The 26,057-nt window shown below is 36.2% G+C and overlaps 5 protein-coding genes and 1 pseudogene across 5 annotated transcripts; 2 read left to right on the top strand and 4 right to left on the bottom strand.

Moving 5' to 3' along the window:
• Positions 1–531: 531 nt before the first annotated feature.
• Positions 532–4,534, bottom strand: LOC111469790 (probable flavin-containing monooxygenase 1). The gene is made up of 5 exons (XM_023115217.1): positions 3,996–4,534; positions 2,885–3,125; positions 2,644–2,819; positions 2,183–2,538; positions 532–1,099 (listed from the first exon to the last, which is right to left on the bottom strand). The coding sequence occupies exons 1-5, from the start codon at positions 4,437–4,439 to the stop codon at positions 757–759; spliced, it is 1,560 nt and encodes a 519-aa protein (XP_022970985.1). The 5' UTR covers positions 4,440–4,534; the 3' UTR covers positions 532–756.
• A 2,770-nt stretch (positions 4,535–7,304) lies between these two features.
• On the bottom strand, positions 7,305–25,612 carry LOC111469895. The gene is made up of 4 exons (XM_023115361.1): positions 24,444–25,612; positions 24,129–24,253; positions 23,389–23,595; positions 7,305–7,339 (listed from the first exon to the last, which is right to left on the bottom strand). The coding sequence occupies exons 1-3, from the start codon at positions 24,534–24,536 to the stop codon at positions 23,424–23,426; spliced, it is 390 nt and encodes a 129-aa protein (XP_022971129.1). The 5' UTR covers positions 24,537–25,612; the 3' UTR covers positions 7,305–7,339; positions 23,389–23,423.
• On the bottom strand, positions 8,210–11,790 carry LOC111469630 (annotated as a pseudogene).
• Positions 11,877–15,876, bottom strand: LOC111469867. The gene is made up of 6 exons (XM_023115327.1): positions 15,722–15,876; positions 15,091–15,171; positions 13,897–14,025; positions 13,717–13,779; positions 12,930–13,054; positions 11,877–12,228 (listed from the first exon to the last, which is right to left on the bottom strand). Exons 1-6 carry the CDS (start codon positions 15,812–15,814, stop codon positions 12,036–12,038), a joined length of 684 nt encoding a protein of 227 aa, XP_022971095.1. The 5' UTR covers positions 15,815–15,876; the 3' UTR covers positions 11,877–12,035.
• Positions 16,043–18,537, top strand: LOC111469773 (SEC1 family transport protein SLY1-like). Its single transcript, XM_023115196.1, has 2 exons — positions 16,043–16,196; positions 16,339–18,537. Exons 1-2 carry the CDS (start codon positions 16,166–16,168, stop codon positions 18,174–18,176), a joined length of 1,869 nt encoding a protein of 622 aa, XP_022970964.1. The 5' UTR covers positions 16,043–16,165; the 3' UTR covers positions 18,177–18,537.
• LOC111469830 (isocitrate dehydrogenase [NAD] regulatory subunit 1, mitochondrial-like) lies at positions 19,579–23,024 on the top strand. Its single transcript, XM_023115269.1, has 4 exons — positions 19,579–20,134; positions 20,599–20,838; positions 21,793–21,871; positions 22,511–23,024. The coding sequence occupies exons 1-4, from the start codon at positions 19,598–19,600 to the stop codon at positions 22,783–22,785; spliced, it is 1,131 nt and encodes a 376-aa protein (XP_022971037.1). The 5' UTR covers positions 19,579–19,597; the 3' UTR covers positions 22,786–23,024.
• Positions 25,613–26,057: the final 445 nt, after the last annotated feature.

Genomic DNA, 26,057 nt, shown 5'->3' with positions numbered 1-26,057 from the left:
CCTTCCGAGGTTCCCTCAAGGTTTTTAGAACGCGTTTGCTAGGGAGAGGTTTCCACACCCATAAAGAATGATTGGTTCTCCTCCCTGCTAAGTAAGATCTCACAATCCATCTCCTTCAAGGCTTATTGACACTTATTCCCTTCTCCATTCAAGTGAACCCTCAATCCACTCCCTTCGAGCTTAGCGTCCTTACTGGCACACCACCGCGTGTCCATTCCTTCATAGCTTAGCCTCATTGCTAGCACATCATTCAATGTTTGGCTCTGATACCATTTGTAACATCATCCTCTTTGGACTTTCTCTTCCGGGTGCCCTTATAAAGAATGATTCGTTATACTCCCCAACTGACGTAGGATCTCACATATTTGATCAAGATTGAGTCTTACATACAAGTTGGAAATTTGTACTAAATATAAATAAATATTGTTAGTTATACTACCTTTAAGACCGACAAAAAAGACTTAGCAACGAAGTCGGTTAGAAATAGGGTATACATTGCACTCAAACTGACCCGAATTTTGTCATTTGAACTAAAATAACGAGTTCTATGAAATAACATATCATATTTTATTCAATCTCTCACTAATTTGGTTCATAATGATGTGTACAAAAAAAAAAAAAAAAAAAAAAAAACATCTTGACTAACCAGAAGAACCAAATGGAGGCGTTCAAATTGCATTACTTTCTTATTGGGGCTAAGGAAATGCAATTGTTATTGGATATGATAGGGAGAATAGCCATTTTTCCCCCTAATTTTCAAGGAGTGGCATAATCTGAAGGACCATGAGGCACAAACAAGTTAGCAATAAAGCCCTTTTTCCTCTTGGGGTTCCACCCCATGTCCTTGCAGAGCAGATCACTGTACCAAATATGCACAATGGCAAGGCAAGCTCGCTTGGAGAAAGGGCCTGAGTAATACGTCAAGCTCTTCTCCCAGTTGGCTATGTCCTTCTCCATCTCCTTGATGCTTGGTAGCTTGAACGTGCCGTCCAGAAACTCTGTCACCCATCGGCACCGCAGCTCGGAGGTGAACAAGTTTGAAGGGCTTTCTGTAAACCCAATCACAGCTAGCTGTGGGATTCTGGGATGAATGCATTGCCTGATCAAATGTGACATAAACATCAATCAGAAACTCATCAACCGCAAGAACATGTGCAGTTCTCAACCAATACCTCATTGTAAATCCACAATAGAAGGCAATGAAATCATTTCCATTTTGCAGGATTTGCTATACATTTTCTTTTACTAGTTCTAATATGTGGAAACGTAGCACATTGTCATTAAGTAATCCAAGTTAATAGCCCCATAAACTTCCACTAGACACTCAAAGAATCCTATTAGAACAACTGAGAGCCGGATAGAAATTCAATAGGAAGGAATAAGAATCATAGTTTCAATAGGCCACCATGTTTTCAGTCTCTTTGTTACCCATTTGGAGAAATGATGGGAGAGGGTCGCTATAGTTATGTACCAACGGATATATGCGAGAGAACTTGCAAGTAAATATTTCAAATAGTTGATTCGAATCTACATTTAACTATTATCAAGAGGCAAGTACATTGAATAATTTTTTTCAACGACCCTACTAAACAAGTGTGGATTTGGCTAAAGGTCATTTTTACTCGAGTCATTGCAGATGCAATGACCCAAACCCACCCCTAGCAGATATTGTCTACTTTGACCCGTTACATATCGTCGTCAGCCTCACAATTTTAAAATGCGTCTAAGGAGATGTTTCCACACCCTTATAAAAAATGATTCATTCCCCTTTTCACCTGAGGTGGGATCTCAAAATCCAACCCCCTTGGAGGCCCAACGTCCTCGTTGGCACATGATCAGGTGCTTAGCTCTGATAACATTTGTAATGGTCCAAACCTACTACTAGCAAATATTGTCCGCTTTGGCCCATTATGTAGATAGTCTCACAGTTCTAAAACGTGTCTACTAAGGAGAGATTTTCACACCCTTATAAAGAATGCATCATCTCCTACCAATATCTAGACTACAATTATATGAGATGGATTCCTACCAATATCTAGTCTGGTAAAAGTACAATATCTCAAGCAGCATACTAGTTTCATCTTTCACCAGCTATTAAGTAACTAAACAATTCAAGATAATGTCATAGCAATTCAAAAGTTGAAGGGAGTGAAACAGGGATAGATTCAAACGAAAGACTAACCTGTACAAGGGAATCACTGAATCGTCAAATGTCATGCAATCCCGAAAAGTAGCGGAAGTAAAGATTTGTTTAAGCTTTTGATCACCTCTAAATCCAGTAGCCAAAATGACCAAATCTGAACGAATCGGTTTGGTTTCTCCTTCAATCATAATACCGTCTTCACAGAACCAGAAACTCTGTGATTTCTTCAATATAATGCTTCCTTGGTCCACTTTTTCGTAGAATTTCTCAGGCAAGCTTGCAAGTAAACATGAACTGATGTCTTGCAGAAAGCCATGGGTTGGAACCATGCCGTATTTGGCCAGTCCGTGCTTCCTCGTTGCGTAGGTTTCGACAATCTTCGCGAACAACCATCTCTACAAAGAAAAAGAAAAAAGAAAAAAGAAAACCACAATAAAAACCCTAGAGATTCAAAACAGACAAAAAGAATAGAGAGAGCGAGAGGGAGAGGTGATAATTACAATTGGGGAAAGAATAATCGCGAGGAGATAGAGGAGAAAGCTCTCGCCAGGCTTGTGAATGAGAAGCTCGGCGAATCGACTCATATAGAGAAAAGTCAAAGGGATTCCCCATGGATGATGATCAGGAAGGTTCCAGTGCGCGGTTCTATAGAGCAGGGTGCAGGGATTCTTCGGACCTGCAAATCAGAGAAAAGAAGAATAAGAAACGGAGAAAGAGAAAGAGAAATGGAGGGAAAATCACCATTGGCATTGGCGCATTCCATAGCGAGATCAAGAGCTGACTTCTGGAGACCGACGACGGTGACTTGCTTGTCCTTGATGAGGTTGGAAGCAGTGTCGAAATCCATGGCGGAATACTGGAGAGAGTGAAGAACTTTGCCGGCTTTGAAAGCTTCAGGGCCGCCATTAGGAGGGAATTCAGGGATGTTCGGAACGTCGCTGAATCTTCCGATGCAGAGTATAACGAAGTCCACCACAATCTCCTGCACATCCCCATGCCCTTGTCTTTAATATATATATATATATTTATTTTCATCCCTGAACTTTCAAAATGTCTCCTAAGTACACGACATTCTAATTTTGTAATTAATATAGCCACTTACATATTCAAGTTTTTTTTTTAATAATATAAGGATTATTAAACATAAAAAAATAGTTATTTTAATTTTTTTTTAATATTATAACGGGTCTTATTTTTTTTAATAATATGAGATGAAAATATATTTATTCAAAATCGGATAGGAGTAGGGACGGAGAATGCACTCCTCGTTTAGTGCATAAAATAGACATCTCTATTTACGTTAAATATCAATTTGAGTATAATTCAATTTATTAACATATTATAGACAACACGAAAGAGATAACAAATAATACAAAGGTAAAGCCAGTGATGATGAGATTTGGAGTATCATCCATACAAATTCAATAATTTTATCAATTTTTTCAAATAAAATAATTCAATTAGAATATTTGAATGTTATGTTATTCCCTTTTGGTTTTTACAATTTTCTCCTTTAATTCCAATATTATACACATTTTTTAAAAAAAGTATATAATAATTTATATAATTTTTTTTAATTATAGATTTGTAACTTAGATTATTCGATATTTAAAATTTGTGTTCTATTGATATTTCCCATTTTTTTAATTTTTAATTTTTAATTTGTAATTTTATTAACATATATTTATTTTTAATATTTTATATTATATATATAGATGTAAGATTTAATAATTTAATTAAATGTAAATAAAAAAATTTAGAAAATATAAAATCAAAAGTTTTAAAAAAATGTAGAAAAATCAAAATGGTAAGGAATCGATATACGTGCTGAAAAGGCAAATGATAAACTCACCTCGAGTGGATCATTAGTCCGAGCATCAACGACATTGAGCCTCCATTTACGGCGTTCACTGAAAGCCTCGCCGGAACCGCCCCAAAGAGTCCAACCGTCAAGTTCCTCATCGGAGCAGCCTTCACAGTCGATACTCAGGACTTTCGTGTTAAAACGGATGTGCTTCATCAATCCGAAATGGTCGGCGTAAGATTTGAGGTAATCGAGAACTTGATTGTACTTGGGAAATTCTTCCGTCACCGTTTTCGGCCAGGGGAAATCGGAGAATCGGTACATCTCTTTCGGCGTCTGCAGCGCTGTCGTCTGCAGCGTCTCGGTCCAAACGCCGCCAATGGCGCCTCTCGCCTCGAAGACGATCGGAATGAATCCTTTGGATAGAGTGAACTTGCAGGCCGCTAGTCCGCTTACTCCGGCGCCGATTATCGCCACTTTCTTCGGTTCCATCGTCTTCTCCGATTTCCTCTCTCTTTCTCTCTCTCTCTCTCTCTCTCCTCCTCCGATTTCGCTCTGTTCTGTTTCTCTGTATATTTATATATTTGGGAGTTTTGCTTCGGTCTTTTTTTTTTAAATATTTAAATTTAAATAATTTAAATTAAAATAAAAACAGTTTAACCTGCTAAATTTGGATATTTTAAGATTTCTTTTAATATATATTGTATATTTACCTATACTTTTAAATATTCAAATTTATTTTTTTATATATTCCATCAAAATTAAAATTGATCCGTCTTAATTTGCAAAGGTGAATATAGACTTTTTTTTTTTTTTTTTAATTAATAAACTAATTTTAAAATTTATTAAAAGTATATAAATTAAACTTAGATGTTCATTTTAAAAATATTTAATTATTCTATCCTCTCCTTTATTGTAATTTGACATTTATATAATTATTTTAAAGAAAATATAACAAAACAGATAATTAAATTAATATGTATTATATCTTACAAAAATATCATTGATCGTAAAATATTCGTGAGTTTAAATTTTAAAATGCATGCATAAATAGTGATGTAATAGTAAGAGCTGACGATAGAAATTCGGTCCCAATTAAATTCAAAATTAATTTTTGGACAAAAAAATAACCGAAAAACTAAAACATAAAACATAGTGGGAAAATTATAGTTATGAATTATTTAATTAGTAAACTTAAGTTAAGTCATTAATAATATATACCTTCCTTTTATAGGTTAAAAATGTCTGTTTTGAATAATTTATATACTTTTAAAAAGTATTTATTTTTAATAAAAATATTATAACTTTTTATTTCGATCTCCTAATTTTCCGTGGTTTATGAAAATGACCAAATTACCCTCTACTACGTCGTTGACAACCTATTAACAACCAACTTTGGTGACCACAATATGATGAGGACTTTAGGGATTATGGTCCGATCAATTTGATGACCACTTTATTTATTATTGGTCGATGTTAGTCAAACGAATATAATATTTTTAATACAAATTTAAAGTTATTAATTTATAGTGACAATTATCGGTTTTGTAGGAATCTAACCTCACTCGGTAGAATGTTGTTGACTTCCTTTTGATCGTAGTCATCTTAAATTCTTTTTCCGTACCTAGAGGTTTTTGAGAGAACAAGTGATTAGCTTTCATTCTCAGAACGTTTAATCTCTTTTTACGATAGGTCGATTTGACGCTTTCGAACACCTAAACAGTGAATTTTCTTTCGACATAGATCACTATGAAGGTAGCGGCCATGTTCGGTGGTAATGCAAAAAAATAAAATAACATAAATTAAAAATAATTATAAAAATAATATAAATTCAATTCAATTTAATTTAATAGGGAAAATGAATGACGTGGTGAGAGGTTGTAATTATAAAAGAAAAGATAAATATAATGAGACAAAGAAAATATTTGGGATGGCAGGAATCACGTGACTGATACGGTGTCCTTTTGGCCGTTTTCAATTAAAGCTCACATTCGGGTATCGAATCATTCCAATGCACTCATTACATTATTGATTATATTATTATTATTATTATTATATAACTTATTGTATACCCCGTAGTAAGAAAAACGTGCTAAATTAGTCGAAATGAATACAGCGATGAATTGGCTGAGTCTAAGCTTCAATTGGATGGAACAGTAGAGAATCGATCAAGCCTGGGCTTGAACTAGACCACACACGTTAAATCATTTGTGGCCCACTAGATCAATTGTCTTCCTCGTATGGGTGCTTACCACTTCGGTTCATGTAATTTATTAGATTTACCATAAATAAATAAATAATATATTATTGAGGTAAATGATAGTAATTATTTTTTTAATTGATTAAAGTGTATTTATTTAATATATAATATATAGAATAAGATATATTAATTGAGTAACGTACATTATTCCTTAGGTAAATCCATTATTCTCAACTCACGCAAATGGATCAATTCACGCAATTCTAAATTCCATATTTTATTTATTTTAATTAATTATTCTCTTGGCATTTTTTTATGGATTTTTCTTCATTAATTAATTAAATATTCACGCAATTCTATTTCAACGTGTTGTCCATGCCACCCTTCAATCTTTTTTTTTTATTATTTTAACGGTTTATCTTAAAATTTTTAAAAATAAAATTCACATCTATCTATCGATATATATATATTATTTGTATAAAGTTTTTAAAAAAATGTATTAAATACGACGGATCATATTCGACAAAAAAAAAAAAAGAAAAAAATTAATACTAACATGTCTCATGCCTTACACTTCATGTGTCTCTGCGTCTAACCGTTTATATTTTGTTCCAATATTAGAGATGTATACGGGTTAAGTTAGAGACTCGAACAATTTGAATAAGTTAACAATCTAACTAAATACTTCGAGTTTGGTGTTTTTTTTAATTATTATTTTCTTTTTTACTTGTCCAGAAATATAAATTTTTTAAATTAAATAAAGTATATGGACTAAATTATTACGTCATATATAAACTCGAAATTATGAAAATTAAATTTTACAAATCAAATCGAGAGTTAGGTCCAAATAAAAATAATTTTAAATTTTGTTTTTCATTTTCTAAAAAAAAAACAAAAACAAAAACAAAATTGCCTTACGCATTAATAATTAATCCTTTTTTTTTTTTTGTGTGTCTTAATGAATTTTTAACTTAATTTTTTTTTATTTAATCCTTAATTTTTTAAAATTAATAATTTTGTCTATAAAATTTGAAATTTGAATTTCCATTTAATTGTTGAGATTTAAAAATTAATATTTTCAATTCATTTAATATATATAATTTAAATTTAGGTAACATATATTAGCTACATACGTCCTTAGATCAATTAATTATAAAAATAAAAATGAAGAAGAAACGATTGTTGAGGTCATCTTCTTCAGTAAGTCCGGCGAGAAGTTGCCGGAATTCAAACGACAGCTCGAAGCTCTCCGGTGAGCAGAGCAAATTTCCGGTGCTGCGAGAGAATGGGCTTGGTGATGGCGGCTTGTAATCTCGATGTCAATTCATCGGAACCCGATCCATTTTCATGTATGGCAGCACCCATCACCGTCTGAAAAATTTGCAGGGGGTCCCATGGCTGACCACCAAGATGGCGCACCTGCAAAACGTAGGATCCAATAACTTCTATTATAAAAATTATAATTCAACTACTCTTGAGATTAGAGGTTAAAATCTCCCGTTCTCCAATTTCTTATACTATAAATGTGTATAAGATATTCTGAAATTTTGAGTTGGGTTAATGAAATTCTAAACTTACAATCTCGTGTTTATCGTGAGTCTAATAAATCCTACTATGCTCAAGTTGACAATAGTGTTATATTAATCTAAGTTCAAGTCTATTGACAAATATTGTCCTCTCTATGATTTCCTTTTTCGTACTTTAACTCAAAGTTTTTAAAACGCATATACTAGATAGAGGTTTTTTCAACCTTATAAAATGTTTCGTTATGCTCTCCAACTCATGTGAGATCTCATCATTCACTCAAGGACCAACGTCCTCGTACACAACCAAGTGTCCAATTATTAGGTAAATACATTATTTTCATTCCTGCAATTATAAATTCCATATATATATTTTTTATTTTAATTAATTACTCTATTAGGCGTTTTTTTTTATGGATTTTTCTTAATTAATTAAATATTAACGCAATTCTAATTTCACTTTGATCGAGAGCAAATCTTACATCAACCACCTAACGGAATGGAGAAGTTCAAATTGCATTACTTTGTTAGATGTTATGGGGGCTATGGAAATGCAATTTTTATTGGATGTGATAAGCTGAAAAGCCCTTTCTTCCCCTAATTTTCAAGGGGAGGCATAATCTGAAGGACCATAAGGCACAAACAAGTTAGCAAAAAAGCCCTTTTTCCTCGTGTGGTTCCACCCCATGTCCCTGCAGAGCTGATCATTGTGCCAAATATTCACAATGGCAAGGCATGCTCGCTTGGAGAAAGGGCCTGAGTAATGCGTCATGCTCTTCTCCCATTTGGCTATGTCCTTCTCCATCTCCTTGACGCTTTGTAGCTTGAACGTGCCGTTCAGAAACTCCGCCACCCATCGGCACCGCAGCTCGGAGGTGAACAAGTTTGAAGAGCTTTCTGTAAACCCAATCACAGCTAGCTGTGGGATTCTGGGATGAATGCAATGCCTGATCAAATGTGACATAAACATGTGATCACTAAGATTCTATATTCCTAACAGAGAATGACATGAAATGCAAACATCGATAGGATTTAAATTGAAGCGAATGATAAACTCATCAAACGCAAGAACATGTGCAGTTCTCAACCAATACCTCATTGTAAATCCCCAGTAGAAGGCAATATAGATACACTTTCCTTTTACTAATTCTAATATGTGAAGGAAACGTATCACATTGTCATTAAGTAATCCAAGTTAATAGAGCCAGAAACTTCCATTAGACACTCAAAGAATCCTATTAGAACAACTGAGAACCTGATAGAAATTCAACATGAAGGAATAAGAATCATAGTTTCAATAGGCCACCCATGTTTTCAGTCTCTTTGTTACCCATTTGGAGAAATGATTGGAGAGGGTAACAGTTCAAGCCCACTAGTAGATATTGTTCTCTTTAAACTTTCCCTTTCTAGTTTTCCCTTTCGGGCTTTCCCTCAAGGTTGGAGAGTTTTCCACACCCTAATAAAGGACGTGGGATCTCATAAGTTATGTACTATTGAATATATGCGAGAGAACTTGCAAGTAAATATTTCAAATAGTTGATTTCGAATCTAAATTTAACTCATATCAAGAGGCAGCTACATTGAATAATTTTTTCAACGACTCTACTAGACTAGTGTGGATTTGGTTAGGTTAAAAGAAGGTCATTTTTACTTGGGTCATTGCAGATGTTCCACTTTAGACTACAATTATATGAGATGAATTCCTACCAATATCTAGTCTGGTAAAAGTGCAATATCTCAAACAGCATACTAGTTTCATCTTTCACCAGCTTTAAGTAACAAAACAATTCAAGATAATGTCATAGCAATTCAAAAGTTGAAGGGGGTGAAACAGGGCTATGGATTCAAACGAAAGACTAACCTGTACAAGGGAATCACTGAATCGTCAAATGTCATGCAATCCCGAAATGTAGCGGAAATAAAGATTTGTTTGAGCTTTTGATCACCTCTAAATCCAGTAGCCAACATGACCAAATCTGAGCGAATCGGTTTGGTTTCTCCTTCAATCATAATACTGTCTTCACAGAACCAGAAACTCCGTGATTTCTTTAATATAATGCTTCCTTCGTCCACTTTTTCGTAGAATTTCTCAGGCAAGATTGGAATTAAACATGAACTGATGTCTTGCAGAAAGCTATGGGTTGGAACCATCCCGTATTTGGCCATTCCGTGCTTCCTCGTTGCGTAGGTTTCCACAATCTTCGCGAACAACCATCTCTACAAAAAAAAAAAAAAACCACAATAAAACCCCCAGAGATTCAAAACAGACAAAAACATAGAGAGAAAGAGAGAGGTGATGATTACAATTGGGGAAAGAATAATCGCGAGGAGTTAGAGAAGAAAGCTCTCGCCAGGCTTGTGAATGAGAAGCTCGGCGAATCGATTCATATAGAGAAAAGACAAAGGGATTCCCCATGGATGATGATCAGGAATGTGCCAGTGCGCGGTTCTATAGAGAAAAGTACAGGTATTCTTCGGACCTGCAAATCGGAGAAAAAGAAGAATAAGGAACTGAGAAAGAGAGAGAGAGAGAGGAATCGCGGGAAAATCACCATTGGCGTTGGCGCATTCCATGGCGAGATCAAGAGCGGACTTATGGAGACCGACGACGGTGACTTGCTTGTCCTTGATGAGGTTGGAAGCAGTGTCGAAATCCATGGCGGAATACTGGAGAGAGTGAAGAACTTTACCGGCTTTGAAAGCTTCAGGGCCGCCATTAGGAGGGAATTCAGGGATGCTCGGAACGTCGCTGAATCTTCCGATGCAGAGTATAACAAAGTCCACCACAATCTCCTGCAAATCCCCACGTCCTTGTCCTTCGTAGTGAATATATATATATATATATATATATATATATATATATATATTATTATATACCTTTTTAATATATATTTTTTTATCCCTAAACATTCAAAATGTCTCACATTCTAATTTTATGATTAACAGGTCTCCTACTTATTCTGCATTTTTTTAATATTAAAGAGAATATTAGACATAAAGAGTATTATCATCATAGTCCGTTAAGTTTAGAGATATTCACGGGACGGGGTAGGATTTACGAGGGGTAATTTACAAATATATTGAGAATATATTTAAATTAAACGGAGGTAAAATATAGTCTCTTCTCAAGTACCATTTATCTAATGAGAAAAGAAATGTTCCTCACTCTCTCTCCCGTTCAAGCCCTAAATTTTCACCCCACCAGTAAAAGGACATTTATAGTTAAGATTTAAATATAATTTAATTTATTAAAAAATATATCTTGTCCTAATTCAAACGTTTGACATTCTTTGGTCAATGACAACCTGATAGTGTTTTCCGTTTACTCTTATTCTTACTATTATATTAGATTTTATAAAAACATAATTATAGATATATAACAATTTTAAGATTTTTAACAATGGACCAATGTGTATTATAGAAATAATTTTATAGAGTTTAAACTTGAAACTGATGTAATAGGCTCACATAGGTTAACTTGGATTTCAAAGGACAAAATCGAACTTTCGTTAAATATATATTCGTGACAACAACTTAAGTTAATCACGTAAGTGACTTTACTATTGGCATGATTATATTTGATGTTGACACGTACCTTATGGTTCTGCACATGTCATATATAATGATATGTGTGAATTGTTTGTGAATCGATATGCTTATGATATGTTATGACATGTGAATTACGGTACGATGTGTTCAATAATATGTTTGAGATAAGATAAGAGAAGGGTGCACAAAATAAAATGTAATAATAGGAGTAAGATAGTTCATGAAAGGTTAATGTTAGATTATATGCCGAAGTGTTATGGATACGAGAAGTATCATTATGTTTTCATTTTCAAAAAAAAAAAAAAGAAAAAAGAAAAAAAGAAAAAAAAGAAAGAGAGGCGCATTAATAATTGATCCTTTTTTTTTATTGTCTTTATGCATTTTTAAAATAAAAAAAAACCCTTTAATTTTAACTTTTAAAATTACTAATTTTGTCTATAAAATTTAATTAATTTATAAATTTCAAATTTAAATTTTAATGGGTGTATGAACATATAAATCATTTCAATTCATTTAAAAATACATATAATTAAAATTTAGCTATTAAGTTCTTAGATCAATTAATACCCATTTTTTTAAGGACCATTTAGAAAACAATTTTAAAATTTATTAATTTTAAATCTCCTAAACAAAAAATATTACTTATAAAAAAAAACGAAATTAAAATAGTTGGAATAATATAATTACTTTATTCTGCCGCCCAAACCTGAAATTCAATCTTTTATATATTAAAAACATTAATTCAAAAGTAAAAAGAAGAATAGACGATTGTTGAGGTCATCTTCTTCGATAAGTCCGGCGAGGAGTTGCCGGAATTCAAACGACAGCTCGAAGCTCTCCGGTGAGCAGAGCAAATTTCCGGTGCTGCGAGAGAATGGGTTTGGTGATGGCGGCTTGTAATCTCGATGCCAATTCATCAGAGCCCGATCCATTTTCATGCATGGCAGCACCCATCACCGTCTGAAAAATTTGCAGGGGGTCTCCATGGCTGACCACCAAGATGGCGCACCTGCAAAACGTAAGATCCAATAAAATTATTAAATTTAGCTATGTTTATAAACGTTATCATCCATCTCACCCTAGTTTAACCGTAATTGACATGTACTAAATCTCTCGAGATAAAGGGTAAAATCTGCCATACCCCAATTGTTGAATTATAATTATGTAAAAGCAATCCCAAAATTCTTAGAATTGGGTTAATGAAAATTTGAACCTACAATATCGTGATTTTAATTTATCTTCAATTTTACTATGCATAGGTTGACGATAATGTTAGATTAATCTAAGTCGAACATCTTTGTAATAATCCAAACCGACTCCTAGTAGATATGAGATTTTTCTTTTGGACTTCCACTCAAGGTTTTTAACACGCGTCCGAGATTTTCACATCCTTATAAAAAAACGTTTTGTTCCCCTCGTTGACAGCCTGCCCGGTGTCTACCCCTTCGAAACTCAGCGTCCTCGTTGGCACACCGCTCAATCTGACTCTGATACTATCTATAACAGCCTCAGCCCATCGCTAGCCGATATTATCCTCTTTGAGTTTTTCCTTTCAAACTTTCTTTTAAAATTTTTCAAAGGCGTCTGTTACGGAGAGATTTTCACACTCTTATAAATAATATTTTGTTTTTCTCTCTAACTGAGTGGGATCTCACCATATTTGATTTGATTGATAGGATTATGATGGAGGAGAATATAAATATGGTATACCCTTGAAATTGTGACTCCATTTGAAGCACTGCTTTGGCTAATCTTGAAGCAACATCTTCAACGCTTTCTCCACCTTCAGGCCGCATGAATGGGTCTTCTTCATCAAGAGCCCAGATTTCTGCATACTGTTTTAGATGAACCAAAACAAAATCAACAAAGCCTCAATTGAAATGGCATGAAAGATTCAAAGATTTCAGTGACTTTCTTTGCAACCGCTAATAACAATGTTTTTGCACGATAAAGATAAAGATGAGAGTAGTTTTACCGCTTCTCTTTCAGATCCCCTAAATCCCCTAAAACGCTACATCCAGCCCAGATGATCAAGAAAAAGGTTTGTTTTTATTTTGTATTTTCACATCTGTGAGTGTTCGAGCAGTTTGTATGCACCTTGACTAACCCTACTGGACAACCGTTTGACACTACAACGTTTGGTTTCTAAGGTAGCTTATAGGGTATTAAATCCTAGGTAGCAGGTGGTCAGGTCAGAAAACACATCCACTTTAGTTTGACTAGCATATGCATGTCCAAAGCGTGTTGGACCCTTAGGACACAATTTTGGATACGTATTGAACACTTGTTACACATTTGTGTTCAAGTATACTCATTTTTTAAAGCATATATATAGGAAAAAACTTATGACTTAATTTCCTTGTCTCATATTCATATTGGTGCTTCCTCGGTGGTCACCACGGCTTAAACCCACGATATCGCCATTAATATTTCCAATAATTTGAAAACTCAGACATTCTAAAACACAATCAAGAACAAGTAATGGTTTTTATCTTACTTTGTCATGAGACAAAAGCTCAAATGAAGGACCAAAGTAGCGTTCCCTGAGATCTTCCATCATCTGCATATCAAAATTTATATAATGATCAGCTGGAAGAAGAAGAACATATTGGATCCACTAAAGTGACCTACCAGATTCTTCATACAAACACAAATGGAAAGAACACAGTTCTTTAACCTTGCACTGAGGGTTTTCAAATGGAAGATTCAGTGCAGATGCCGTCACTTTAGCTGTATGGATTGTTCTTGAGAATGGCGAATAGCAAATCCGAACATTTTCGAGCGGTATGGAATTTTCCTTCAACTCCTGCACTTGTGATATAGATTTTCCATTAAAATGAGTGAATCTAAGATGCATCCTTACTTTCATTATCGAGATTGAGCTAGAATGACGACGACTGATTGAGGTCGACTTAGATACAAGGTAGATTAGATTGAGATGATAGTTCATTCAGGCTAAGAGCCCAAACCCACTACTAGCAGATATTATCTTCTTTGAACTTTTCCTTTCGGGCTTCCCTCAAGGTTTTCAAAATGCATGAAAGGTTTTCCCACCCTTATAAAAAGTGCTTCGTTCCCCTCTTCAACCAATGTGGGATCTCACAATCCATCCTCTTCGGAGTCCAGCATCCTCTGGCACTTGTTTTTCTCTCCAATCGATGTGGGATCTCACAATCCACCTCCTCCAGGGCCCAGCATACTTGTTGACACTCGTTCCTCTCTTCAATCGACGTGTGATCTCACAACTTCACCCCCTTCGAGACCCAATGCCTCGCTAGCACACCGCCCGATGTCCACTCCTCTTTGGGGCTCAGCGTCTTCGTTGACACACTGCCTAATATCTAGCTCTGATATCATTTGTAATAGCTCAACCCCACCACTAGTAGATATTGTCCTCTTTGAGCTTTTACTTTTGGGCTTCCCCTCAAGGTTTTTAAAATGCATCTTACCAGGGAGAGGTTTCCACACCTTTATAGAGAATGTTCGTCCCCTCTCCAACCGATGTGGGATCTCACAGGTTCAATTTGCTAGTCGCTAATCCTGTTGTGTATTTGACTTAAAAGAAATCAAAGAACTTCCAGAGGTGCATTAATGTCTTATGGGATCTTATCAAGCTTGCTCTTCTTCTTGGTGTCAGGTCTCTAATTTCTTTTGTAGCTATGATCTTGTACAAATTATTGCTAATTGGGAAGCCTTTTTGTAATCATATTGACATCACTATTTACAAACTCGTGAAGATTTTCAGAAGAATTAAAGTACTGTTCTGAAATGTTTGGCTCATATTCGTTATGCCCGTTTGCTTATGACAACAAATCATGAAATTACAAACAAAAGACAGGCTTCCCAAATCTAAAAACACATAACAAAATACCTTTAAGAATTGTTCTCCAGCCAACTGCGCCTGTCCAACACCCTCAGAAGCCAGCTGATACTCAGGGAGGGTACCATTTTCCTACAGTAGAATCAAACTCTCAGTCAATTAACCTGTTCTTCACTCTTCTTCTCAATCAACCGACATGCAAAATCTCCAAAAGCATGTCCTAGCACAAGCACAGACCCTTAATAAACGCTACAAATTTAAGCAGAAAAATGTAAAATCAAACTCCAAGAACATGTCCTATCACAAGCACAGACCCTTTAGAAACGCTACAAATTCAAGCAGAAAAATGTAAAATCAAACTCCAAGAACATGTCCTATCACACAAATTCAAGCAGAAAAGTGTGAAATCCATCATAATTTGAAGCATAAAATCAGCATTAACGAACATCCGAATTCATTTCACGCATGAACAGAAAAAGAAAACAGTCATTTCTGAAACATATTTCGCGAAAAGGCAATCCAAAACCACGCAAATGGCCGTCCGACCATTCTTTGGCCAAAAGAACAATCTGAGAAATTCTCCACAGCATATCAAAATCAGACAAGGACCAAGAAAAACACCATATTCTAACAAGCCAAACAGCAAACGAAGAACAAAACAACGGATCAAATAGTCACGGACTATAGAAGAAACGATGAGGCCCTTCTCATTGGGAATGCTCTTGCCATGCCTGAGAATCCAATATCTGTTGCGTAGAAAAGGCGCCGTCGCCATTCTCTCGAAACTCCCCTCCCTGCTTCTCTTCAGCCGTTTACAGCACTACTATTCTTCAATCGCTTCTGTGAATTTTTTGTACGTTTTTTACAATCAGTCAGCCAATGAGAAGCCTCCACGTCAACCATAGTCGAGGACTAAGTCAATGGTAATGACGCGGCAAGATTTGATTCGTTCTTAAGATATGAGCGGCCGTAGAGAAGTATATGTTCAGTTATCTCCTTCAACCTACCGTCACATTTCGACATTTCGACAATTCGATTCGACGAATCGACGAAACAAATCCTTCGAATTCGAAGCTTTCGATTCCCTCTGGAAAACAAGAGGACTGAACACGAACTAAGAATCTCCATGGCTTTAAACCTTCGCCAAAAGCAAACAGGTACCGATTTCTCTCTCTCTTTTGCTCTGTTTCGCTCTCTAGATCCCAGTTTTGACGAGTGATCTGGACGAAATAGATCCTACATTGATGTTTTGAATTTGAATTTGTTTGTGTGTTTGATTCAAACTTCTTTTGAATACAGAATGTATAATTCGAATGTTGAATTTGAACCAGCCGGTGAACTCGACATCGACCGCGAACGAAGAGGTTTACAAGATCTTGATCTTCGACAGATTTTGCCAGAACATACTGTCGCCTTTGATTCATGTCAAGGATCTTCGCAAACATGGGGTCACTCTTTATTTTCTCATCGACAAGGATCGAAAACCTGTTCACGATGTGCCTGCCGTCTATTTCGTCCAACCGAGTAAGATCAATATAGATAGAATTGTTGCTGATTCTTCTCGTTTCCTCTATGATAGCTTTTACTTAAACTTCTCTTCTTCGATTCCTCGTCCTCTCCTTGAGGATCTCGCATCTGGAACTCTGAATTCAGATTCGGTTCAACGAATCGCGAAGGTGCACGACCAGTATTTAGAATTCGTTACATTGGAAGATAATTTGTTTTCGTTAGCTCAGAAGAGTATATATGTTCAATTGAACGATCCCTCTGCTGGAGATCGTGAAATTGAGGAGATTATAGAGAGAATCGTTAGTGGATTGTTTAGTGTTTTGGCTACGCTGGCTGTATTGCCTGTTATTCGATGCCAACGAGGAGGGCCAGCAGAAATGGTTGCCTCGGCATTGGATCAGAGGTTGAGAGATCATTTATTGTCGAAGAACAATTTGTTTACAGAGGGTGGGGGCTTTGCTAGCTCATTCCAGCGTCCGATTCTGTGTCTGTTCGATCGCAATTTCGAGTTATCTGTAGGAATACAGCATGATTTTAGGTACAGACCTTTAGTTCATGATATTCTGGGATTGAAACTGAATAGATTAAGCGTGCAGGGTGAAAAGGGTGGGATGAAATCCTATGAATTAGATAGTTCTGACTCATTTTGGGTGGCAAATGGATGTTTGGAGTTTCCAGAAGTTGCTGTGGAGATTGAAACTCAGTTGAATAAGTATAAAAAAGACGTTGATGAAGTGAATAGAAGAACTGGTGGGACTGATGGAGCTGAGTTTGATGGAACAAATTTGATTGGGAATACAAAGCATTTGATGAATGCTGTGAATTCATTGCCCGAATTGACTGAAAGGAAGCAAATTATCGATAAGCATACGAACATTGCCACTGTATTGTTGGGTGAGATCAAGGAGAGGTCTCTTGATTCTTATGCTAAAAAGGAGAACGACATGATGGCTCGAGGTGGTATCGATCGGAACGAGCTCTTGTCTGTGCTAAAAGGGAAGGGTACGAAGACGGATAAGCTTCGATTTGCTGTTATATATCTGATCTCTTCGGAAAGTATAAACCAATCTGAAGTGGAAGCTGTAGAAGCTGCTCTGAGGGAATCAGAAGTTGATACTAGTGCATTTCAATATGTTAAGAAGATCAAGTCACTGAATGTCTCGTTCTCATCAGCAAATTCAGCTAGCAGAAGCAACATTGTGGATTGGGCTGAAAAACTCTATGGACAGTCAATAAGTGCAGTGACTGCTGGTGTTAAAAATCTCTTGTCTAGTGATCGGCAGCTTGCTCTAACTAGGACGGTCGAGGCGTTGATGGAAGGAAAACCGAATCCTGAGATTGATACGTTCCTTGCGTTCGATCCTCGAGCTCCAAAGTCGAGCTCTGGAACTAGTGGCAGCCATTTAAAAGGACCATTCAAGGAAGCAATCGTGTTCATGATTGGAGGCGGTAACTATGTCGAGTATGGGAGCTTGCAAGAGCTGGCAATGAATCAGCAGACAGTCAAGCATATAATATATGGTAGCACCGAGATCCTCACCGGAGCCGAGTTCGTGGAGCAGCTATCGCTGTTGGGGCAGAAGATGGGACTTGGCAACGTTGCTCCTCCCCCTCCTCCAGGTCCTTAACTGAACTCCCTTTTGTACAATTTATTTGTGCATTGCACTGCCTTAGATTGGCTAGTTCATTAAAGAAATTGGTCCATATCTGAAACTATTCTAGACAAGAACATTGTGGCTTATAGAATCTGCCTGTCTCGGTTATTTTCCGAGGTCACTTCGTGTTCTTGAAGTCATCAGCTCTTGATTGGCCTCGACCTCGACCTCCCATAATCTGGGAAGAATGCCATTTTGTAGATGTTGTGAGTTTTGTTGAGTTTAAGAACTTTTTTGTATTCTTTGGAAGATCTATGTATTTGGAAAATCACATTTCCTCTTTAAATGATATCTAAAAAGATTATTATATGTGTGGGTTGATATCATTTTTCAATTATCTTGGTGCCTCTTGACTCCCTAACCTTGCTTTATTCTGGTTGTGGTTCATATTTTAATTTTTGAATGGCTTCATTTTCTATTATTAAATTTGATTTATAACATGTACCCAATATCTATTATAAGTGTATGTATGCTGGTTGAATTGGGTCGGATTATGAGTTTTTTTTTCTTGAATCGATCGAAATTTTGGACTAACCCAAAATTCATAGACGATAATCAGTATCAACATCATCGATGAACTTCTATCACTTCTATAGTAAGTTTATCATCAAAGATTTAAAAAAATTTTAAAAATACAAAGACGAAAATGAAATGAAACCTTATATATATATATTCTTTTATGAATTTTGAAAACAAATTCATAAATAAATTAAAATGAGACGAAACTCAAAATACTAAATTAAAAATTTTATTTAAACTTTTTTTTTAAAAGTATTTTAACTTCGTTATATTTTTAAAATTTAAGAACTCAAATATAAACCTTAAATTTAAGGACTAAGAAATATATATAAAGATTAAAAATATAATAAATTTGAAATTTCATTATTAAATCTATAAAATATTTTTAAATTGAGATTTTATTTATTTATTTTTTTTAATTCTGTTGAAGAATGAACATTTACAATCATAATTGGTGCTTATCGAAATTTGCAATTAATAAATAAAATATAAAAACCATTTTATTTAATGTATTTTTAAATAAATTATAATAATGGTTTTAATGCAAGGAAAAAAAATATATAACGTGAACCTATTATTAAAATTTAGAAAAGAAAATTTAATAACGATTATTTTTGGAAAAAAAACAATAAATTAATAATAAAAAAAAAATCGATTCCAAAAATAGAATTTCCTTTCCTCAATGGAATCACCGAAAATCGTTACGTATATATTCATTTATGTTCGTTTCTTCTTCTTCTTATTCTTCGTCTTCGAATTTCTCCTCCGTCTATGGCTGATCTTCTTCAACCTCCATTTCTCTCCTCCTTCTTCCTCAACGCCTAACTCTCTCTCTCTCGCTCTCGCACTCTCTCATCTTCTCCATTTTCACCTCTATGGCTGCCCGCAGCGCCTTTCCGATCATATGCCGCCTCGCCTCCCCTTACAGGAGCCGTTTTCAGCTTTCCCCTTTCAATCTATTCTCCGACGCCCGATCCGTCACCTACATGCCGAGGCCTGGAGATGGAGCTCCGCGCGCGGTCACTCTCATTCCTGGAGACGGAATCGGTCCTCTGGTGACTAATGCGGTCGAGCAAGTGATGGAGGCGTTGCACGCTCCTGTCTACTTTGAACGCTACGATGTCCATGGTAATATGAAGCAGGTTCCTCGCGAGGTAATGGAGTCTATTTTTAAGAATAAGGTGTGTTTGAAAGGCGGCTTGATGACTCCGATGGGCGGTGGTGTTAGTTCTCTCAATGTGCAACTGAGGAAGGAGCTCGACTTGTATGCCTCGCTTGTTAATTGTTTCAATTTCCCTGGATTGCTTACGCGTCATGAGAATGTTGATATTGCCGTCATTAGGGAGAACACCGAGGGTGAATACTCTGGCCTCGAGCATGAGGTTATTCCTGGCGTCGTCGAAAGCCTCAAGGTAATATATATAAAATTGTAAATGTTTGTTGATTGTCAGATTTCTTGACCTGTTTGGAGTGGTATAGATGATTTGTAATATGGTGGTTCTCTGATTGATAGAAGTTATCTCTATTTCATTTTTAAAAGTTATCTCTGTTTCATTTTTAAAAATCTTGGAGATATACACAATCGTTCTTGGAATGAACAACGAACAAAGCTACAAAATGAATGCAGCAATGCATTAACAATAATCACTTGTTCAACCAGTTGTCTTTCTTAGGTTATCTGTTGGACGAGATCAATTTGACATATCTATAGCATTTTAGTCCGAACCGCCTATTCTTCAAGAATTCAAGCAAGCTTGCATGCAAATGTATACATACACTCTTGTGCTCAATGGTTCATACTCACAATTTGCCGATTATATTCCTCTTGCTCCTCATTTCAATGCAGTAACCTGAAATGTAGCCTGAATTACTGTAGGTGATTACAAAGTTCTCCTCAGAACGCATTGCCAAATATGCATTCGAGTATGCTTATCTGAACAACAGGAAGAAAGTGACGGCTGTACACAAAGCCAATATCATGAAACTTGCAGATGGGTTGTTTTTGGAGTCTTGCAGGGAAGTGGCAACCCAATATCCTATTATCCAATACAATGAGGTTATTGTTGACAACTGTTGTATGCAGCTTGTTTCAAAACCTGAGCAATTTGATGTAATGGTATGTAGCTTTCTAAGCCGATATTTGTTCCATTCTTGGGCATGTCCTTTTGTTTTTTCCTTCCCACCACATGCTAGAACGAAAACAGTATCCATTATTTGTGGTCCTTTAGTGGTTTTGAATTCCAGAGTCTCAGATAAGGTGTATAGTTTAGCTTTCTGGTCCCTGAAAAATGCTTATTCCTACTTTTGAAACTTGGAGCAAGGGGCAATCTGTTTCAAGCTTACAGTGTCTGCAGATTTCTTTCTTTGGGCATGACTATAAATGGCATGTATAGCTCATTACTTGAGTTGCTAGACAAGTGAATCAACAGTGATCTGGGACCCAGCACTTAATGCCCCGGTGATTGAAAAGGAACCCTGATCTTTCTCAATGAATGGGCCATGAGTCGAAATCTACATAGGCAACTTACCAGGGAAATCAATTTCTTGCACTTTTGCTGATTGGTTTCATATGGTGTGCATTGGCCATGCGATGTTTCTTAATTCGAAGGAAACCTGTGTTAAAAAACTTGGAGATTGGATTTAGAAATATCTTAGGCTTAGTATCTCTTGGGCTTCTAGTAATTGGAAAATTCTGTTAGATATGGTTAGATTTTGAAAGAAATATTTAGGATCCAAGGACCAAGAAAAGTATCTCTTATTTGGACTCCAAGAATCTCGTCTATGAGTTTGAATGTGGTAGAGCGAAACACTTGTCTTGTGAAATTAGTGGAAGTGCATGCAGGTTGGTTTATACTCACCAATGTTGTTAAAAAAAGTGTATGAGTTCCAATTCATCCCTGTTTTGCTTAATGCTTCTCTCTCTGTTTTTTTCCCCTTACAAGCAAGTTCCTCGCTCTTCTTTTAGATGGTTGTTATTTTGTTGAAGCTTATACTTCGTCTATTCTTTTCTGACCCAGGGCCTTTTTATTTGAAATTTTGCTAACAAGGTCCTTTTAATTCTTTGGATCAGGTGACTCCCAACCTTTATGGAAATCTAGTGGCAAACACTGCAGCTGGACTTGCTGGAGGCACTGGTCTCATGCCAGGAGGTACAATTACTATCCACTTTCTTTTAATCCACTCATAACGCCATATTATTACCACTACTATCATGACATCTCATGTCGGAGGGAGAGAAGAACGAAACACCTTTTATAAGGTTGTGGAAACCTTTCTCTGAGCAGACTTGTTTTAAAAACTTTGAGGGAAAACTCGAAATGGAAGTCCAAAGAAGACAATATTTGCTAGAGTTGTTACAAATGATATCAGAGTCAGATACTGAGTGATATGCCAGGGAAGAGGCTGTTCTTTGAAGGAAGTAGACACGTGGAGGTATGCCAGCAAGGACATTGGACCCCGAAAGGGGTGGATTTGGTAGGGGTCCCACATCGATTAGAGAAAGAAATGAGTACCAGCGAGGACGCTGGACCCAATAGGGGGGTGGATTGTGAAATCCCACATTGATTGGGGAGGAGAACGAGACATTTTTCATAAGAGTGTAGAAACCTTTCCCTAGCCGACATCTTAAAAACTTTGAGGAGAAATCCAAAAGAGAAAGCCAAAAGAGAACAATATATGCTAGCGGTAAGAACTGTTACAACTATATATGACAAAGTTTTACTTGAGATAAATATGGATGCCTTTTTAAAGTGTCGCCTCAGTTGGCATTTGGTAATGGATTGTTACAGGCAACGTGGGGGCAGATCATGCCATATTTGAGCAAGGAGCCTCAGCGGGGAACGTGGGGAATGAGAAAATAGTGGAGCAAAAGAAAGCCAACCCAGTTGCTTTGTTGTTGTCTTCAGCCATGATGCTGAGACACCTTCAGTTTCCTTCCTTCGCCGACAGGCTTGAGAATGCTGTGAAGCGTGTGATCATGGAGGACAAGTGCAGGACTAAGGATCTTGGTGGGAACTGCACCACCCAAGACGTTGTCGATGCTGTCATTGCCTTTTTGGACTAACACTGCCTTTTTCAGCTCACTTTCCACCTGCCAGGTCCTATTTATTTAATTCATTTTTCCCTTTGAAATTCGTTGTCAAATAATGCGAGGTTATTTGAGTTGAGTGGCGTTGTGTTGTGGAAAAGGAAAGAACTAAACCCATGACCTTCGAGCATCACTTTCATATGCATATACCAATTTTGTAATTTTAAGGCCTCGATAAGTATTTACCGCTTTCATAGTGATATCAATTTCATATATACGGTCCCTACACTAAATATTATATGCATGTAAGGCATCAAAGAGTCATAAAAGAAAAAGAACACGAATGTATAATATTTCATGTTGGAATGAATCATACATATATATGAAATTACACAAGTATAAATCCCCGAGACTAATTCATCCATCCATTAGATCAGTTAATACCGACTTTTGAAAGAAAACAATTTCAAACTTCACTAACTATATATCAAGTTTAAACTTTCAGATCCAATTAACATACTAATTTTAAAAATTTAAGAACGAAATAGAAAACTAAGTTAAAATTAGTCAAAAACTCAAAGAATATAATTACAGGAATTCTTCAAAAACACGCTAAATGTTATATGCATGTAAGGTCACCTTCTTCAATAAGTCCGGCGAGAAGTTACAGGAATTCAAACGACAGCTCGAAGTTCTCCGGTGAGAAGAGCAAATTTCCGGTGCTGCGAGAGAATAGGCTTGGTGACGGCGGCTTGTAATCTCGATGCCAATTCATCAGAGCCCGATCCATTTTCATCCATGGCAGCTCCCATCACTGTCTGCAAAATTTGCAGGGGGTCCCCATGGCTGATCACCAAGATGGCACACCAGCAAAACGCAACTCAACTTAACTTCTATCATTAAATTTAAAACTTCAACCTTTGTTAAGCAGCCAATTTCTAGAAGTTACCAACAAAATCTAACATAACCGAGCTTTAATCGACGAGATCGGACATTAGAATCCCTCGACCTCAATTTGTTATACTAAAAAACATTCTAACCACCATCCATCACCAATCACATTCCAAATCCCACGTCCCATTCAGGAGACTCATCTATTCTATTTCGATTCGTCATTTCAGCTTCAAAGGCAGGTGAGTCGAGTCATGATGGAGTTTGACTGTTGGGATTGGATTGGATCTAAAAGTCACCTATTAATGAAATCCTGAACCTACAATCTCGTGTCGATCGTGAGTCTAATATATCCCGTTAGACACTCATTAAAATATCTTATTAGACAAAATAAGTATCCAAACTATTGAACTATGTACAGGTCGATGATAGTGCTAGATAAATCTAAGTCGATAGGATTTTGATATAGGAGGATAAATATGGTATACCCTTGAAATTGTGACTCCATTTGAACCACTGCTTTGGCTAGTCTTGAAGCAACATCTTCAACGCTTTCTCCACCTTCAGGCCGCTTGAATGGATCTTCCTCATCAACAGCCCCAACTTCTTTGCACTGTTTTTGAAGAGAAAAGAAAACAGTCATTTCTGAAACATATTTGGCTGCCCGACCATTCTTTGGCCAAAAGAACAATCTGAAAAATTCTCCACAGCAAATCAAAATCAAACAAGAACCAAGAAAAACACCATATTCTAACAAGCCAAACAGCAAACGAAGAATAAAACAAGAGATCAAATAGACAGACTATAGAAGAAACGATGAGGCCCTTCTCATTGGGAATGCTCTTGCCTTGCCTGAGAATCCAATATCTGTTGCGTAGAAATGGCGCCGCTGCCATTCTCTCTAAACTCCCCTTCCCGTTTCTCTTCAGCCGTTCACACCACTACTGTTCTTCAATCGTTTCTATGAGTTTATTATTCTTTTTTTTTTTTTTTTTTTTAATGTAGTACACCCTTTTAAAGTTAGATTATGAGCTCATTTTAATTTTTGAGTGGCTTCATACTTATTAAAATCATATTATGAACACCTTTTTGGACCAATCCGAAAGTTAATAGAGTGTTATCACATATAAACTAGTACAACAATAAACGTCACGGCAATAGATGCCTATTACTAATAAACGTCACGCACAACATGTAGTCTATCGCTTGAACAAGTCTACTAGTGATGGTAGTCTATTACTACAATCACCGAAACACTTGTTCGACAATGCTTGCAATGTTTATTACTAATAAACGTCATTCACAACATGAAGTCTGTCTCTTAAACAAGTCTACTAGTGATGGTAGCCTATCACTATTGTCACTAATACTCTAGTTCAACAACGATTGCTATTATGATTAAAGTCTATCACAGGTAGAGTTATTTTAGAACATGTAGTTTGTCTCTTGTGATAAATGCCTATTACTAATAAATGTCATTCACGACATATAGTGGTCTAGCTCGTATCAATGATAGCTATCACTCATACACTAAGTTCAAGAACAGGGAGGAGAAAGGGATGGGTGTGCCCAAAGGCGACAACATGAAACTTGTAGATGGGTTCAAAGCCTGAGCAGCTTGATGTGATGGTAAGTAGCTTTCTAGGCTGATATTTGTTCCATTCAAGGTGCTTGTCCTTTTTTTGTCCTTTTGTTTTGGCTTTCCCACCATGTGAGACTGAAAAATGTGGCCCAATCTTTGTTTATTATAAAGGGACACTGTATTTTTTAAAGTTATCTTCAAATAAAAATAAATTGTGGTAGGTAGTTTATATCTTTCTTGAAAATGGAGATATCACATTTTTTCGGAAGAATTCGGTCAACTCAATCTAACCAAACCTAAAATTTGAAGAACCCGATCAACCCAATCCAACTTAAAGAATTCAGTCAACTCAACCTAACTAAACCTATGATTCGAAGAACTCGATCAATCCAACTCAACCAACCTTGTACGCTTTGAGTTGGGTTGGGTTCAAAAAATGAAAAACTTTATGGATTTGGTTTGTTTATAAGTTCATGTGAGATCCCACCTCGATTGAAGAGGGAAACGAATCATTTTCATAAGTGAGTAGAAACGAATCATTCTTCATAAGTGAGTAGAAACCTATACATAGAATACGCGAGGGGAAGCTGAAAAGCCAAATAGGACCATATCTACTCTCCTAATTTGGATTCAACCTAATAAAATTTATTGTTAATTTTTTTTTTTAAAATGTCTGATTAACCAGCTTTTTCTAAGGACACAAAACTCTCTGCAAAGACCTTGAAGATTCTAATAAAACCCTAGAGGGACCTAAAACTCAAAATCCATTAACACCACATAAAGCTTTTGATTGAATACCTAAATTCAATTTCAAATATTCACAAACTTATGTATT

The sequence above is a fragment of the Cucurbita maxima genome, unplaced genomic scaffold (assembly GCF_002738345.1).
Source record: "Cucurbita maxima cultivar Rimu unplaced genomic scaffold, Cmax_1.0 Cma_Scf00041, whole genome shotgun sequence".
Lineage (NCBI taxonomy): Eukaryota > Viridiplantae > Streptophyta > Magnoliopsida > Cucurbitales > Cucurbitaceae > Cucurbita > Cucurbita maxima.
Note: the sequence above shows the minus strand (reverse complement) of the source record. Positions and strands in the feature narration are given on the sequence as shown.

Bases quoted from the DNA above. Each gene is read 5' to 3' on its own strand.
- LOC111469895 (XM_023115361.1), bottom strand. From the start codon at position 24,536: ATGGCAGCGGCGCCATTTCTACGCAACAGATATTGGATTCTCAGGCAA. The intron at 24,254-24,443 runs GTCTGTCTATTT...CTTCAAAAACAG, and splicing joins GCCTCATCGTTTCTTCTATA to TGCAAAGAAGTTGGGGCTGT. The intron at 23,596-24,128 runs GTATACCATATT...CTTGGTGATCAG, and splicing joins ATGGAGTCACAATTTCAAGG to CCATGGGGACCCCCTGCAAA.
- LOC111469867 (XM_023115327.1), bottom strand. From the start codon at position 15,814: ATGGCGACGGCGCCTTTTCTACGCAACAGATATTGGATTCTCAGGCAT. The intron at 13,780-13,896 runs GTTAAAGAACTG...TTTGATATGCAG, and splicing joins TTGAAAACCCTCAGTGCAAG to ATGATGGAAGATCTCAGGGA. The intron at 12,229-12,929 runs GTATACCATATT...TACGTTTTGCAG, and splicing joins ATGGAGTCACAATTTCAAGG to GTGCGCCATCTTGGTGGTCA.
- LOC111469830 (XM_023115269.1), top strand. From the start codon at position 19,598: ATGGCTGCCCGCAGCGCCTTTCCGATCATATGCCGCCTCGCCTCCCCT. The intron at 20,135-20,598 runs GTAATATATATA...GAATTACTGTAG, and splicing joins GCGTCGTCGAAAGCCTCAAG to GTGATTACAAAGTTCTCCTC. The intron at 20,839-21,792 runs GTATGTAGCTTT...TCTTTGGATCAG, and splicing joins CTGAGCAATTTGATGTAATG to GTGACTCCCAACCTTTATGG.
- LOC111469773 (XM_023115196.1), top strand. From the start codon at position 16,166: ATGGCTTTAAACCTTCGCCAAAAGCAAACAG. The intron at 16,197-16,338 runs GTACCGATTTCT...TTTTGAATACAG, and splicing joins CCTTCGCCAAAAGCAAACAG to AATGTATAATTCGAATGTTG.
- LOC111469790 (XM_023115217.1), bottom strand. From the start codon at position 4,439: ATGGAACCGAAGAAAGTGGCGATAATCGGCGCCGGAGTAAGCGGACTA. The intron at 2,820-2,884 runs GTGATTTTCCCT...TCTGATTTGCAG, and splicing joins GGAATGCGCCAATGCCAATG to GTCCGAAGAATCCCTGCACC. The intron at 2,539-2,643 runs GTAATTATCACC...TTTTCTTTGTAG, and splicing joins CGATTATTCTTTCCCCAATT to AGATGGTTGTTCGCGAAGAT.